The 16,471-nt window shown below is 39.3% G+C and overlaps 1 protein-coding gene across 1 annotated transcript in view; it reads left to right on the top strand.

Moving 5' to 3' along the window:
- The window catches only part of Dnah12 (dynein axonemal heavy chain 12), a 206,294-nt gene that overhangs the window by 127,278 nt on the left and 62,545 nt on the right, over window positions 1-16,471 (top strand). The window contains exons 42-49 of the mRNA XM_035452634.1: window positions 2,269-2,568; window positions 3,297-3,475; window positions 4,059-4,251; window positions 6,516-6,677; window positions 9,198-9,392; window positions 13,016-13,149; window positions 14,734-14,896; window positions 15,571-15,651. Of these exons, the coding sequence (XP_035308525.1) occupies window positions 2,269-2,568; window positions 3,297-3,475; window positions 4,059-4,251; window positions 6,516-6,677; window positions 9,198-9,392; window positions 13,016-13,149; window positions 14,734-14,896; window positions 15,571-15,651 (1,407 nt within the window). The remainder of the gene's footprint in view (window positions 1-2,268; window positions 2,569-3,296; window positions 3,476-4,058; window positions 4,252-6,515; window positions 6,678-9,197; window positions 9,393-13,015; window positions 13,150-14,733; window positions 14,897-15,570; window positions 15,652-16,471) is intronic.

Genomic DNA, 16,471 nt, shown 5'->3' with positions numbered 1-16,471 from the left:
TTATATGCTACTTGGCCTTTTTCCTTTGCAGCTCTTAATATTCTTTTCTTATTCTGTATGTTTAGCATTTTGATTATTATATGGCAAGGGGACTTTTGTTTGGTCCAGTCTATTTGGTATTCTGTAAGCTTCTTGTACCTTCATAAGCATATCCTTCTTTAGGTTGTGAAAGTTTTCTTCTGTTATTTTGCTGAATATATTTTCTGTGCCTTTGATCTGGAGTTCTCCTTCTATCCCTATTATTCTTAGGTTTGGTCTTTTCATGGTGTCCCAGATGTTTTGTGTTAAGAATTTGTTGGATTTAATAGTTTATTTGACCAATGACTCTATCTCCTCTATTGTATCTTCAACTCCTGAGATTCTCACTTCCATCTCTTGTATTCTGTTGGTTTGTTTGCATCTGTAGTTGCTGTTTGTTTACCCAGATTTTCCATTTCCAGAATTCCCTCAGTTTGTGTTTTCTTTATTGCTTCTATTTCAATTTTCAAGTCTTGAACTGTTTGCTTACACCTATTTGTTTTTTCTTAGTTTTCTTGACTTCCTTTAAGGGATTTATTGATTTCTTCCAATTTTTTGTCTGTCTTTTCCTCCATTTCTTTAAGGGAGTTTTTCATTTCCTTTTTAAGGGTATCTATCATCTTCATAAAGTTATATTTAAAGTTGTTTTCTTCTGCTTCTTCTGGGTTAGGATGTTCAGGTCTTCCTGTTGTAGGACCACTAGGTTCTGGTGTTGCCATATTGCTCTTTAGGTTGTTAAATGTATTCTTTTGGGGGCATTCAAGATAGTGTTTCTCTGTGTAGCTTTGTAGACCAGGCTGGCCTCAAACTCACATAGATCCTCCTGCCTCTGCCTCCTGAGTGCTGGGACTAAAGGCGTGTGCCACCACCTCCCAGCTGTTAAATGTATTCTTGCATTGACTCCTACCCATCTCTCCCTCCAGTTGGTGCAGGCAATGTCTTTGCCTATTGGTCCAATCCTTGCTGTCAGTGTCTCAGGGATCCTCTCTTGGATTGCTCATTGCAGTTGCTGTCTGTGCCTCAGGGAGCCACTGAGGTCATGGGGGATGGCTGGGTTTGGGGCCTGAGTGGGACTTGTAGATTACAGGTTCCAGTGGTGGTGCTGGAGTAGCCTACCTGCAGGAGGCTTGCCCGATGACTGGCTAGTGCAGCTGAGGTGGCTGAGGCACTTGTTCTTTTTATTTATTCTCTCATCCCAATTGTGGCATTTCCTCCCTCTACTCCTCCCAGCCTCCCTACCTCTCCTCTTCCCCAGATTCACTGCTCCTCCATTATCCTCCAGAAAAGAGCAGGCCTCCCAGGGATATCAACCAAACACTGCATAACAAGATGCAGTAAGTTTAGGCACAAACCGTCATATCAAGACTGGATGAAGCAATCCAGGAGAAAGGATGGGGTCCCAAGAGCGAGCAAAAGAGTCAGAGATACCCCCACTCCCACTGTTAGGAGTCTTATAAAACCCCCAAGCTAACAACCGAAACATAACATACCTAGTGCAGACCCATGCAGGCTGTGACTGCTGCTTCAGTCTCTGTGAGCCCCTATGAGCTCTGCTTAGTTGATTCTGTAGGCTGTGTTCTCCTGGTGTCCTTGACCCCTCTGGCTCCTATAATCTTTCCTTCCCCTCTTCCCTGGGGTCCCTGAGCTCTGCCCAATGTTTGGCTATAAGTTACTGCATCTGCTCTCATCAGCTGCTGGAGGAAGCCTCTTTGATGTAGTCTAGGACTGATCTGGTCTTCTGGCTGTAATTTTTTAAGAAAAGAACTACAAACAGTTTATATACATAATGCTTTTACTCAGACCACACACCCTGCAGTGAAACATTAGAGCATGCAAGGATGGGAGTAAAATAACTTATGCTCATGTGGTCAAAGAAACCTCCTGATTTGTTGATGATGTGTTACCTCTCTCACTCATAAGCCAGAACCAGCCTCATACCAAGTGTTGAAACGGAAAATAATATGCTCAAAAGTAATTTAGCCATAATCTCAGCAAACTAAGCTCACCAGAATCTTGATAAAGAGAGGATATGCCCACAGTGACTTCCTTCCTTCCAGTAGGCCACACCTTGTAGTTTCTTCCATCTCCTGATAATGCCACTGTGCTATGACCCATCATCAGATCAGAAGCCCAGGATCTAATCTCTTCCTAAAGCCCATTTTCTGCCACTCAAGTATTTAACATGAGAGCCATGGTGGGAGCCTTTCAGATTCAAACCATGACTCTAAAGGTTGCATTTTTCCTTCACAGATATATAAGCAATCTATGGAAAATCTTTTGCCCACTCCTGCTAAATCTCATTATACTTTCAATTTGCGTGATTTCTCACGAGTCATCCGGGGCTGCTTGCTCATTGAGAAAGATGCTGTTGAGACCAAGCAAACTATGGTCCGCCTGTTTGTGCATGAGGTACTCCGTGTGTTTTATGATCGCCTCATTAATGATGAAGATCGAAATTGGCTCTTCACGTTAATTAAAACTGTTATAAAGGACCACTTTAAGGAGCCATTTGATGTTCTCTTTCTTCACCTGCGAAAAGAGAATGCTCCAGTAAGTATATTTAGTAATTAAAACATGTCAGTTTAAAATGGGATTTTGTGAGTAATTCCTAAACTTATTTTGCAAAACTGTACTTGCTTTTTATTGAACATATTCTTTTATTTTTTCTTATGGGTCTGAGTTTATTTTGCGATTAGTCTGTACAATAACTCATGTGATATATTGACTATTTAGAGTTATTTAGTTGTTAGGTCATTATTCTATAGTGGCTGTTAATGAGGTGGTACAGAGTACATAGCATGATAGCAACTCATATACTCTTCTTAACAAAGAGAGTCCAGAAAGATGACTTTCCAGCTTATGGAAAAAGCATCTGAAGAGATGGCTCAGCAGTTAAAAGCACTGGCTGTTCTTGCAGAAGACCTGGGTTTGATTGCTATGACCCTCATGGCAGCTCACAACTCCCTATAGTTCCAGCTCCAGGAGATCTGATGACCTCTTCTGGCCTCTTCAGGCATAACACACACACAATACACTTAGATACATAACAGCAAAACACTCATAAAATAAAAACAAATAAATCTTTTGATTCCTGGTCTATAGAAATAGCAAAAAAATTGTTTTCACCACATAAAGTTATCATTTAGTATACTAATATTATACAAATATTATTTGCTGTCTTAATGTTTAAAGTTGGCAACCCATGACAAATTTTTGTGTTTTTTCTTAAACTTATTTTGTAATTTAACTTTTGTAACTTTCGGATTTATATCCTATAGATAACTGAAGAAGACTTAAGAAATCTCATGTTTGGGGATTATATGAGCCCTGATCTTGAAGGAGATGATCGAGTTTATGTTGAAATTCAAAATATTCACCAGTTTAATGATGTTGTTGAACAGTGCCTAGATGAATATAATCAAACTCACAAAAGAAGAATGAATCTTGTTGTGTTTAGGTGCCTATATTTTACTTTTATGTGTGTGTTCAAAACTTTTATTTATAAATTTTCATGAAATATGTAAAACAAAAATGCAGTAAATTCCTGTCATATATATTACAATATAAAATACCAATAACTTAGTAGGTTGCCTATTTCAGACAATACTCCCCATCATCTGTATTAATGAAAAGAAACCTCTAGCGTTTTGGACAGAGTATGGGGGTCAGAGGACAATCTTCAGGTATCAGTCCTTGCCATCCCACCTTGTTTAAGACAGGACCTCTTTCTACTGGGTGAGCCAGGCTAGCTGGCCTCATGAGCCTTTAGGAGTCACAGATCTGTGCTTCCATCTCCTATAGGTGTGCTGGGATCACAAATGCTTGTTGCATCCAGCTGTTTTCTGACTTCTGGAGATTTGAACTTAGGTCATTAGGCTTGTGAGGCAAGAACTTCCCCAACCCCAGCTCCTGCATGTTTTAGCTTTTCAATAAATTTTTGGCATATATTTACAGTGCAACATGATGTTATAGAATATTTATAATAAAATGGTAAGGAAACATATGTGTATATTGCTATGGATAATAACTTATTTTGGTAGATACGTTTTGGAACATTTGTCAAGAATATGCCGCATTCTAAAGCAGTCTGGTGGAAATGCATTGCTCATCGGGCTTGGAGGAAGTGGTCGGCAATCTTTAACTCGTCTGGCTACATCTATGGCAAAAATGCAGATTTTCCAACCAGAAATTTCTAAGAGTTATGGTATGAATGAGTGGAGAGAGGATCTGAAGGTAAAATTATGACGCTATCTAGTGTGTAAAACCACGATAGTTCATTCTTTGACTAGTAAAAGGGAAGTCAGCCTCTGTAGCTGTGTATATTTGGGTAGTTGTGGTAATACTGTCCTATCCATTGGGCGCCTGCTCTGAGTGCTTTACTTACATAATCTCATTCCATAGATACAGCACTTCGGATGCAGCAGATACAGTTGTCTCTATGTTTCATTGTTGAGGACACTGAAGCTAAAGGAAATTATATATACCAGAACAAGGCTTTTTAATGCAAGTTACCACAGTTGCCACTGATTCTGTCTTTATCCTGGTTTGAGAAGACTTATTCCCCAGGAATATATGATTTCCATAAGGTCTTGTACAGACAGCAACAGTTGCTGTGAGTTCATGAGTGCAACATCCCTGTCATGTCCAAACACCAGTATCTCAAAACAGTAATTCCCAGCTTATAGCACTTAGTATTTCTTTTCTCCCTCTCCTGTGATATTTCCTGAGCCTAGGGAGAAGGGAGTTATATGGACTTTCCGTTTGAGGCTGAACATGGCACTTATTCTCTGCACCTCTACTAGTTGTGAGTTTACATTAATGACCACCCACTATAATAAAAAAAATTCTCTAATGAGGGATGAGAGCCAGACTAATCTGTGGGTTAAAGGATAAGTATTTAGAAGGTGTTTAATACTGTCTGGGTTAGGTTTCTATGCTGTGACAAAACACCAGGACCAAAAGCAAATTTTAGAGGACAGGGTTTAATTGGTTTACACTCTACAGTACTATTCATCATCAAAGGAAGTCAGGGTAGGAACTGAAACTTGGCAGGAATCTGGAGACAGGAGCTGGTGCAGAGGCCCTGGAGGGGTGCTGCTTACTGACTTGTTACCCATAGCTTGCTCAGTCTGCTTTCTTATAGAACCCACGACCACCAGTCTAGGGATGACACCATCCACAATGGACTGGGCCCTCCTGCAACAATCACTAATTTTAAAAATGCCCTACAGGATTACCTACAGCCTGATCTTGTGGAGGCATTTTCTCCATTGAGGTTCCCTCCACTCAGAGGACTTTAACGTGTGTCAAATTTACTTCAAACCATCCAGCACAAATGTTATGTCCATGTATCAAAAATTATATTAGTAGGTTATATTCCCTAGGGAAAGTCACCTTTCCAACCAAGGATGTTTTACAAGTATCACATATGAGTTTCCTCCTATGGATCAGGCCTTAAATCCAATCATAAAACTGTTGGTTGTCCCCTGCAACCCATAACATTCAAGCCACTGTTTGACCATTGGGTATTGTAGTTCATAGGATTCACCACTGGCTAATGTTGATGACCTTTCCTCTCACAGCAGCTGAAACAACACCTTTCGGTTACTATGAAAGATAGCTAGCAGGGAGAATGTTTCCTGTCAATTTTAGGGGCTAACCATCAAGTTCTGATGAGTGACCAAGGGTAGTAGCAATAGCCTTTATTTTGTGGGGAGGTTCCTGGGAAGCCCCTGACTAACAGTTCCAAGGGAGGTAACTCACACCGGAGACTGGACTTTTTGTTTGATAACTTATGGCTTCTGGGAGGAACATTATCATATCACTTAATTTCAATTGTGGCTATATCTAATAATTTCCTAAAAAGTTCTTGAAAGTTTAACTGTCAGTTTTAACAGACGTATACAATTCAGCTCTATCAGACTACTAAGTCCGTATTTTTATTTCAGTTGGGAATTTTGCTTGCAATTGGCCAAAAACAAATGAAAAAAAAAGTGAGCTCAAGCTAACTTAAATAAAGGGGAAGTAATTGGTTTATAGGGCTTAAGTGTTCAGAGGTGGAGAGTCATTTAACATGATTCGATTTAAGGGCCCAGATTAGAAATTTCTCTATACTCCCTGGAAGTGATCTTCATTTGTCTCACTCCTCCAGCTGGCTCAGTCCATGATTCAACACACTTGACCCAAGTACTTGTATTATTGGCCTTTGTAAGCAACTTCTCAGTCCAAGGGCCGAATTTTAAGTCCAACTCAGTCCTTAAAGTGATAGTTTGACTGGGCCCTTCTTAAGCACATGCCTCTGAAACAACTGTTATGTCTACGAACTTGAGGAAACTACGTAGTTTATATTGCCCACCTACAGTATGGGAGAAATGGAGTTCGTTATTGACAGATCCACCAGAATCAAAGTACACTTACACCCAAGTATAAAAAGAAGGGGAAAGCAAAACCTACACAAGTCCACTGCATTCTGCTTATAAGTACATTTTCCCTTTAAGTCCTTGCTAAGAAACGTGGGCATGAGGGGCCAGAAGACAGTCTTTCTGATCACAGACACTCAGATTAAGGAGGAAGCTTTCCTAGAAGACATTGACAGTGTGCTCAATACTGGTGAAGTTCCCAACATTTTTGCAGCAGATGAAAAGCAAGAAGTAATGGAGGTAAGTGCTTTTGGGGAGTCCTGCTCTCGGCACAGGAGTTTTCTTATCATGAACACTTTGCTCTGCTCTTCAGGAAAATATACAATTAAGCAACTAAATAAATACAGCTAATACAATTTAAAGTAGATTAGTTTAATACATCATTTTGTTGAATTTTTAATTTTAGCATCATAAATCAAATTATTTTATAATTATCATCTTCACAAAATAGCAATTGTTTTATATGTTTGGTGATACTTACATGCTTATGATTGATTAGAGTTTAATATCATCTCTTAAACTGGTGAGAGAACAAGAGCTGGGTGTGGTGGTATAGACCTTTAATCACAGCACTCAGGAGACTGAAGCAGAAGGATCATGAGTTTGGTGCCAGCTTGAACTATACTTTGAGATGCTATCTCAAAAACAAAGCAAAGAAAGGAAGAAAGAAAACATGACTAATATCTTACTCTGTTAGTTGTATGGCTTTCTGCTGTCCAGTATAATTTTCACCTGCAGTCAGGAAGCTGGGTCAGCAACTAGCTGACAGGAAGTTGTAGGGTGGAACCAGATGGAGAAAAGTTTACAAGAAGGGGTGAGAAAAATCACAAGGACTTCTTGAGAGACTTGAAGAGGTGAGCTGTTTTCTATTCAGCCTCTCTGGAAGGCAGGATTCTACCTCAATCTTTGAATCTTGAGTTCTTTAGCAGAACAGAGATTTAAATGCTTTCTTGATAGATTTGAAAGAGTCAAGGCTTGAGGGAACAGAATTCCCTCAGACCTCAGCTCTTGTCGCCTACCTAGCCACTGCTGGTGGCTGCTGGTAGTGGCAGAGTAGCAGTTGCTGAATACGATAACGGTAGCTTAAAAGACAGCAACAATTTAAAAAGAAAAACAACAAATTGACACCCCACATTGGGTGCCATTTTATTTGTTGAAATGCTTTTTACTCTTTTGACTTTTTTGAGGGGCCCACCACCCAGCTCCCAAATGAATCACACACAGAGGCTTATTCTTAGTTATAAATATCTAGCCCCAGCTTGGCTTGTTTCTAGCCAGCTTTTCTTACATTATCCTGTCTGCCTTTTGCCTCTGGGCTTTTCCTGTTATCTTACTTCTATAAATCTTACTCTGTGGATTGCTCTGTAGCTGGATGGCTGGTACTTCTTGTTCTCTTACTCCTCTTTCTCCTATTTATTCTCTCTGCCTGCCAGCCCTGCCGATCCTTGCTCCTGCCTCTCTATTTGCCGGCAATTCAGCTCTTTATTAGACCAGCAGGTGTTTTAGATAAGCAAAGAATCACAGCTTCACTGAAAGTCAAACACCTTAAAATAATATTCTACTAGAGGGTGTGGATAGGGGTATGTGACAGAGATGTCCCATTTAGGTCTGTGAATTCAACAGTATTTTAACCAGGCATGAGTTTCAGCATTAACCATTGCCCACTGCACAAAGAAGTTTCTCTAACCAAGGATGAGAGCAGCACTGATTTATGAAATAAACATAAGTAGTTAGAAGGTAGTTTGACAACATGTCCATTTAGCAAAACAACAGTAGCAGGCTTTCCCTTATGTCTTATGACTTCCTGAGCCATGGGGCTTTGACCAAATTGACAGTCCCAGGCATAAATTCCCTCCTGTGGAGCAGCCTCACATCCAATCAGAAAGTGGTTGGTTCCCCATGAGAGCCATGCTGCTCTTAAACCAGTGGGCATACCTTGCATCCAAACTGCATAATTCTAAATTTAATACAAGAGAATCATATTCTGTGTATTCTTTCGTAACTTGGTTTTTGTTTATTTTCCCAACCTTGCCATAGAACACACATAATACATCTTTTGTTTTCATTATTTTAGTACACATGCAAACTAATAGGTTTCTTTATGACATTGTACTTTGCTCATCACCTTCCCATGGATAGTTCCTTTCTGCTTTAAATTTAAGTTCCACATTTGAGAGAGAACTTTGAATATTTGTCTTTTTTTCGTTTTTCTTTCCCCTTCCAGTACCCTCTCATTCTCTTCACCCTTTCTTTAGATTCCTTTCTCCACATTTCTGCTATACATCATATGAATCACACACACACACACACACACACACACACACACACACACACACACAGAGAGAGAAAGAGAGAGAGAGAGAGAGAGAGAGAGAGAGAGAGAGAGAGAGAGAGAGAGAATTTTTGCTCATGAGAGAAAGCATGCTTTCAGTGTTTGTCTTTCTGAGTCTGGCTTACTTTGTTTTTTAAAGGTTATGTAAAATCCTGTGTAAAAGTCATCAGAATGTTTTGTGAATAGACATCGAATTAGTTTCCATTATTCCTCTAAAAACAATGCTGCATTTAGGCCTACATATAATCTTGATGGGTTTTCTGATTGTCTTTAACAGGTACATTCTTGATAGATACTTATTTTAAATATCCAATGGTATAAAAATAAAATTTAAAGATAGTTCATACAAACCTCATTCTAATATCTGATCATCTCCTTATATTAAATCTGATTTTTTATTTACAAGGTTTTTGTTTTCTATTCTGTAGGGTGTCCGACCAGTAGCTCAGGCTGGCAATAAACATGGTGAACTCAGTCCCTTAGCCCTGTTTGCTTTCTTTGTGAATCGCTGCAAAGATAATCTTCATGTCGTTGTGGCCTTTAGCCCCATAGGAGATGCTTTTCGAAATCGTCTGAGACAGTTCCCATCCCTCATCAATTGCTGTACTATTGATTGGTTCCAGGTTTGTTTCATTTTGTTTTGGAGGAGCAGAGTTGCTAATTCTGAATATTTTACCAAAATCATATTCAAGCTTGAATAATAGTAAACAAGTGTTTATTGATCAGTTACTATAATGATGGGCATAGTACTTAGCACCAGGAGCTGATGAGACTATGTTCATAGTCTGGACTAGAAGCCATTAAAAAACAGTTAATAAAAAAGAGAGACATAGTGTTGATATATAAAGTATATAATGATGAAGATAGTGAATTTTTAAGTATGAAAATGAATCAGTTACATAGAAGGTTGGATTTGGTACCATAGGATAGTGCCTGTGTGTTTAACAAAATATATAATTATACACATATATCATATATGATGTGAGTTAATCCAAATTTCTATCATATTGTTATGTTAAATAACTAATTAATTCTTCCCATTTGAGGAGAGAGAGAGAGAGAGAGAGAGAGAGAGAGAGAGAGAGAGAGAGAGAGTGTGTGTGTTTACCTCTATGGAGCAGGCCTCCAGTCTAATAAAAAAGTGGAAGAAAACCTCACCATTATACCAGCAGACTATATTCTTTAATTTATTTATTTTTAATTTAATTTATTTTATGTGTTGTAGTTGTCCCGACCCTCGGGACAGCAACCTAGAGCAATAAGTCCAGGGAGGGGAATGGGGACAAGAGATGCGAGAGAATGACCACAAGACAGGATTCTGATCAAATGACAAATTTTATTTTTTCAAGGGTAGCTTATATAGTCAGTAGTATGGGGTAAAGGGGAGGAGGAGAAAAGGTTAAGAGCTAAGCAGGATGTTAGAAAACTATAGAAAGAGGATGTTGGCAGGGTGAAAAGTTCATGGGTGGTGGGGAGAGTTATCTAGGTGAATGGTGGGAAGAAGGAAGGTTGCTTAGATAAGTAGTGGGATGCGGGAGGTTTGCTTAGGTAAGTGGGCTTGTGATTGGAACAAAGGATTGACTTCTGGGTCATGTTGTTCCTTCTGAGTGCTCATGCTTCTAGAAGCCATTTATAATCAAAAGACAGTTCTATAACTATGTGGCTTGGCAAGTTTGGCCTAAAGGTTCATGCCAAGCTGTGTGGCTCCCAACAATGTGTATGGGTATTTTGCCTGCATGTATGCCTGTGCACCACTTATGCCCAAGAGGCCAAAAGAGGCATCAGATCCCTGGAATTGGAGTTAAAGACCACTGTGAGCTGCCATATGAGTGCTGGATCCTCTAGAAGAGCTGCTAGTGCTTTTAACCACCAACCCATGCCTATAGACCCCATATTTTAAAATTTAATACAAAGAGATGTGTGTGTGTGTGTGTGTGTGTGTGTGTGTGTGTGTGTGTGTGTGTGTGGTGTGTGTGTGTGTGTGTGTATACAGGGTGAGGGGAATTATGGATTTGGTCCCCATGATTATAGAGTCTTACAATTGTAAAGAGTCAGTGATCCAGTTCTAGTATGAAGGTCAGGAGGCTCAAGACTCCCAAGATCAGCAGGGCAGTGGTGGTGTATGACTTTAATCCCAGCACTCAGGAGGCAGAGGCAAGCAGATTTCTATGAGTTCGAGGCAAGCCTGGTCTACAAAGCTACACAGAAAAACCCTGTCTTGAAAAACAAAAGAAAAAGACTTCAAAGATCTCCTGTTTTACTTCATTTCTGAAGTCAACAATAAAACCCATGTGACAGCCTGAGGGTGGTCAGAAAGGAGGATTTCCTCTTTATTTGGAAGGAGGACAACATTTTTCTTTGCTTTACGACTTCTGATTGAAAGAGGTCTTCTGACATTAGGTTAGTGGGTTGTGCATTTAATCCCAGCACTCAGGAGGCAGAGGCAGAGGATCTCTGAATATGAGGCTAGCCTAGTCTACAGAGTGAGTTCCAGGACAGCCAGAGCTGTTACACAGAGAAATCTTGTCGTTCCCCCCCCCAAAAAAAAAAACAAAAAAGCAAATTGTAGCCAGATTTTTCTTCCCCACTCACCACTTCCCAAATAACCAACACAGAGACTTAATAGCTCTGCCAATAGCCCAGGTTTGTTATTACTCTTACAACTTAAATTAACTCATTTCTATTAATGTACATTTGCCACATGGTGTTACCTCTCTTTCATCTTGTACCTCCTGTTTCCTCTCTGTGTCTTACTGGTGACTCTTCTAACTCTGCCCTTCTTCTTCTCAGTGTCCTTAGTGTGGTTTTCCAGACTAACCTTATCCTGTCTAGCTACTGGCCAGTCAGCATCTTTACTAAACCAATCACAGCATAATTTGCACGGTGTACAGGATTATTCCACAGCAACAAACAAAATCTTAAAATGTGCACTACTCCAGAAGAAAAAAATTACAAGCATCTTATTGAAATTGAGTGAAAAGAAATTAGTAAAAAGTAAAATATTCTAATGAAAAGTAAAGTAGCATAAACTGTTTAATTAAACTTTTAAAATACTTGTTGTCAAGTATTGTTTTAGGCACTGAAGATCAGCAGTGTTAAAAAGATTGCTTCCACAGATTTTATAATTATTTATTTTTGTTTGTTTGTTTGGTTTTTTGAGACAGGGTTTCTCTGTGGCTTTGGAGGCTGTCCTGAAACTAGCTTTTGTAGACCAGGCTGGTCTTGAACTCACAGAGATCCACCTGTCTCTGCCTCCTGAGTGCTGGGACTAAAGGCATGCGCCACCACCGCCCAGCTTTGGGTTCTATAATTCTATCAAGGGTTGCATGGAAGCCAATAGCAGACACATGAGTAAATGGTATGTGAGGTATTAGTAAGTTCTGAGGATAACACTCCACTACAAGATGCTGAGTAGTAACAAGAAGGTGGTTGTTCAAAGAGTAGTCTGGGCACACCCTTCTGATACTTTGGAGTATAAGTATGAAAGAAGTGAAAGAGTGAACCATATGAAGGTCTGAGAAAACGGGGTTCTGGTTAGAGGAAACAGCAAGAGAAAGGCCTGGAGCAAGATCACAACTGGCATAGTTTAGGATAAAGCAGAAGAAAGCATTACACTGATATGGAAAAGACTAGCTAAGAAGGACATTTAGGTGGAAGAAAATAAACACTTCAGCTTTGGATGTTATGATAGGGATTCTGAAGGACTTCTAATGACAGAAATCCCAATTAAATTTTTTCCTCTTTCTCTCATATGGGAAAGGGGACTAATTGATATTGAGTAGACAGCATCTTCTACAACTGACATGCTAAAATTGAGAAGCCTAATGGACACCCAAGTAGAGGAGTTCTTAATATGTAATGTGTCATTAATCCTTGTTATGCTATTCTTATTTCCGTTTTAATGTATAAATCTAAAAAATATTGGGACCTCAGTCTACTTAGTTCTGTTTTCCTCATTAAAGTTTCAACCTCATAACCCTAAACTCTTCTTCCATATGAAGTCACTACTTACATTGTTGGATCGAGATTGCACATCTTTTAAAAACTAATTTATTTTTCTTTTATGTGCATTATTTTGCTTGCATGTATGTCTGTGTGAGGGTGTCAAATCTTGAAGTTACAGACAGTTGTGAGCTGCCATGTGGGTGTTGGGAATGGAACCCGGGTCCTCTGGAAGAACAGCTAGGGCTTTTAACCGCTGGAGACTGCTCATATTTAATAATTTTTTTCTTCTCCTTCTTTCCAGCCATGGCCTGAAGATGCTCTTGAACGTGTAGCTGTGAATTTCTTAGAAACCCTGGAGCTTACTGAGGTTGAGCGGAAAGAGATAGTCCCAATCTGTAAACACTTTCACACTTCCATTTTGCACCTTTCAGAAAGGTTAATTGTAATGATATTTTAAATTATACAAATGCTGTGTATTTTTTGTAATTTATTTTTTATTGAAATTATAAACAAGCTTCTTTTACATGTCAATCTCAGTTCCCTCTCCCTCCCCTCCTCCCTTGGCTTCCACCAACCCCCCATCCCAACCCCTTCTGCTCCCCAGGAAGGGTGAGGCCTTCCATGGGGGAATCTTCAAAGTCTGTCATATCATTTGGAGCAGGGCCTAGACCCTCCTCCATGTGTCTAGGCTGAGAGAGTATCCCTCTATGTGGAGAGGGCTCCCAAAGTTCATTTGTTACTAGGGGTAAATACTGTTCCACTACCAGTGAAATGCCATGTATTTTATGTGCCTTGTATTTTCCACAGAAGTCCAACATTTTGATATTATTTCTTTGTCTTTTAATCTTTCTGGTTATTTAATTAGTGAAACCCTCAGCTAGCAAGTAATAGAGAGGAAGAATTTATTATGAAAATCCATGACTGTCTCACAAAGATCTGAAAAACATCAAGAAGTTAGAATCTGTGAAAAACACACAACTTTTTTTCCCTCTGATATGCATCACTGCTTCCCTCTGGGCATTTCCTTTCTTTCCCTTTGACTGTGTTTAGAGGAAGCCATCTGCCTCTTGGCTTTTGAACATACTTCTTGCAGTTTTAGCTGGAGTGAGAAGATAGTCAATTATTTCTAGCTTCCTGCTCCAAATTTGTCCCCAAATGTGATTATCAGTGTATCTAATGCCCAACCCTGATCTGATCAACAATGGTTAGTGTGGCAGATTTCTTAGGTAAAACACTGCTGCTGAGGCACTGGGTGAAAGTTCTTGAGAAGGTGAGCTAATTGGATGGTGGGAGGAAGGTAGATACCTCAATAGAGGGAGTGTCCCAACTATTGATCTCTATGTCCTTGTGTCATAGAGGCATGGACTTAAGTGCTGTTATGTTGCCCATCTAGAGTTAGCTTTCTAGTATGATTGTTTTGGACAGTGGTCCAAGCAGTGTGCCGTCTGCATACTTGTACATCCCCTGTATATCCTTCCATGTGTGTATGGGTGTGTATGTACACACACACACACACACACACACACACACACGCATATATATATATATATATATATATATATATATATATATATACTAGTTTTATGAGTGTGGCCTTAATACATTCAATCAACATGCAACACACATGGTGTAACTCATACTTGTCCCATTTGCAGTTCCCTTTCTGGATGCTTGCCCACATCATACAATAGCTTGAGTGTCTTACAAGGCTAGAGCCTCCTAGCAAAAGACATATAGAAAAACAAAGACTATCTTTTTATGCTGTAGTTCACTTTTTATGGACATCTTTGTTGATATGTGCTTTTTAAAATGTGTCATTATCCTTTGATATTTTTCAGGTAAGATCTTGGAATATGGTTATGTATAGATTTCTAGAGTTTCATGAAGTTAAAATACTTAGCATATTCTGCATAAACCTTAACCTTTATTTGTAATTGCCTATGGTTAATGCTATGTTGAATTGACATCATTGTGAAACCCATTACTTATACTGTAGTCTGTTGCCTGGCTCCTTTTTAGGTTCTTAGAGGAGTTAGGGCGACATAACTATGTTACTGCTACTTCTTATCTTGAACTTATTGGCTCATTTCGGCAACTATTGACTAAGAAACGGCAAGCTGTCATGGAAGCAAAACAGCGCTATGTGAACGGACTTGACCAGTTAGCTTTTGCTGAGTCTCAGGTAAACTTGATAAGCTGTCCAAAATAATGTATATATACTGACTAATGTAAAAAGTAATAACAAAACAGGAGCAATTGTGTCTTTATTATAAGTTACCTATGAGGTTCTATGCTATGTATCTCACATACATTGTTTCAACTACTCTTTTAGCAACTCCAAGAGGCAGTCACTCTTATGTCCTCATTTTATAGATGTGTAAGTTTTAAAGAAGCTCAAGTTTCCCAGAACACAGAGACTCAGATACATTCTGTTTTATTTTTAAGTTATTTGTTGCCATTTGAGAGTATAAGGAATCTATTTTGGCTTTCCATTGTAACAGATGTTAAACATAAGATGGGCTTTTGTAAGATGGGCTTTTGCTAATGAATCCAGTGCTATTAATACTTGCTAGTGTTTTGTTTGTATATCATAGTTTAATGAGAATACCTGAGCTGACACCTTATCTGGTTTCATTTCTTCCATGGCTGCTTGTCCCAGTGCCCTGTGAAACACCTAAAAGATTCAAAGCCTTTTGTGGAAAGAACTGTATACGCTCTCTCATGATTCTTTTTATCATGCAAAGAACTGGGAAAATTAGGATTTCTCCTGGCCAGTATTTTATGATGTATTTAAGTTTCTAATTTCTATGTCAACTATTACAGCAGTGAAAACTTAATGACAAACTGTCTGTTTAGGTTGGTGAAATGAAACTGGAGCTTGTTGAATTACAGCCCAAATTGGAGGAGGCTAAGATTGAAAATGCACGTATGATGCAGGTAGGGAATCAATATTTTATTGATGTCAAAGGACAGTTGAATTGTGTGAAACTAGTCTTGAAACTAAGCCTCAATTTTTGTCACTGGAACCTATAGAGTTTATACTTTTCTATTGCCTGGGTATCTCACTGGTTCTATATGTTTACCACTTTTAGAGGGTGATATGAAACCCATTTCCAAATATGGTAACATATATTTATATTCTCATTTTAGACCTATCTATCTTTCTTTTTCTTTGGTTTGGTTTGGTTTGGTTTTAGTTTTTTGAAGACAGGGTTTTTCTGTGTAACAGCCCTGGCTGTTCTGGAATTTGCTCTGTAAACCAGGCTGGCCTCACAGAGAACCACCTGTCTATGCCTTCCTGAGATTAAAGGCATGCACCACCACTGCCCAGCTAGACCTATCTTTTGGGGGGGGGAATTTCATACATTATATTTTAGTTATCTTCATCCACCTCTCCATCCTGCCAGATCCACTCCCCATTGTACACCCACCCAACTTTGTGTTCTCATTTTTTTTAACTTACTGAGTCCTATTACTGCAACCTATATACTCCTTAATACTAGAGTATGTAAGACCTACCAGGGGCCAAAGGATTAAAGAAGCCAGACAACACAAGGACACCGCAAGTAAACTCACAGAATCATCTAACCTGGGCTCATAGGGGCTCACAGAGACTGAACCAACAATTAGGGAACCTACATGGGACTGACCTAAGCACTCTGCATATTGGTTACAATTGTGTGGTTTGCTTGGTCCCCTTGTGGGACTCCTGACATTGGGAACAGGGGTTGTCTCTGTCTCTTTTATAGGCTCTTGG

The sequence above is a fragment of the Cricetulus griseus genome (assembly GCF_003668045.3).
Source record: "Cricetulus griseus strain 17A/GY chromosome 1 unlocalized genomic scaffold, alternate assembly CriGri-PICRH-1.0 chr1_1, whole genome shotgun sequence".
Classification (NCBI taxonomy): domain Eukaryota; kingdom Metazoa; phylum Chordata; class Mammalia; order Rodentia; family Cricetidae; genus Cricetulus; species Cricetulus griseus.
Note: the sequence above shows the minus strand (reverse complement) of the source record. Positions and strands in the feature narration are given on the sequence as shown.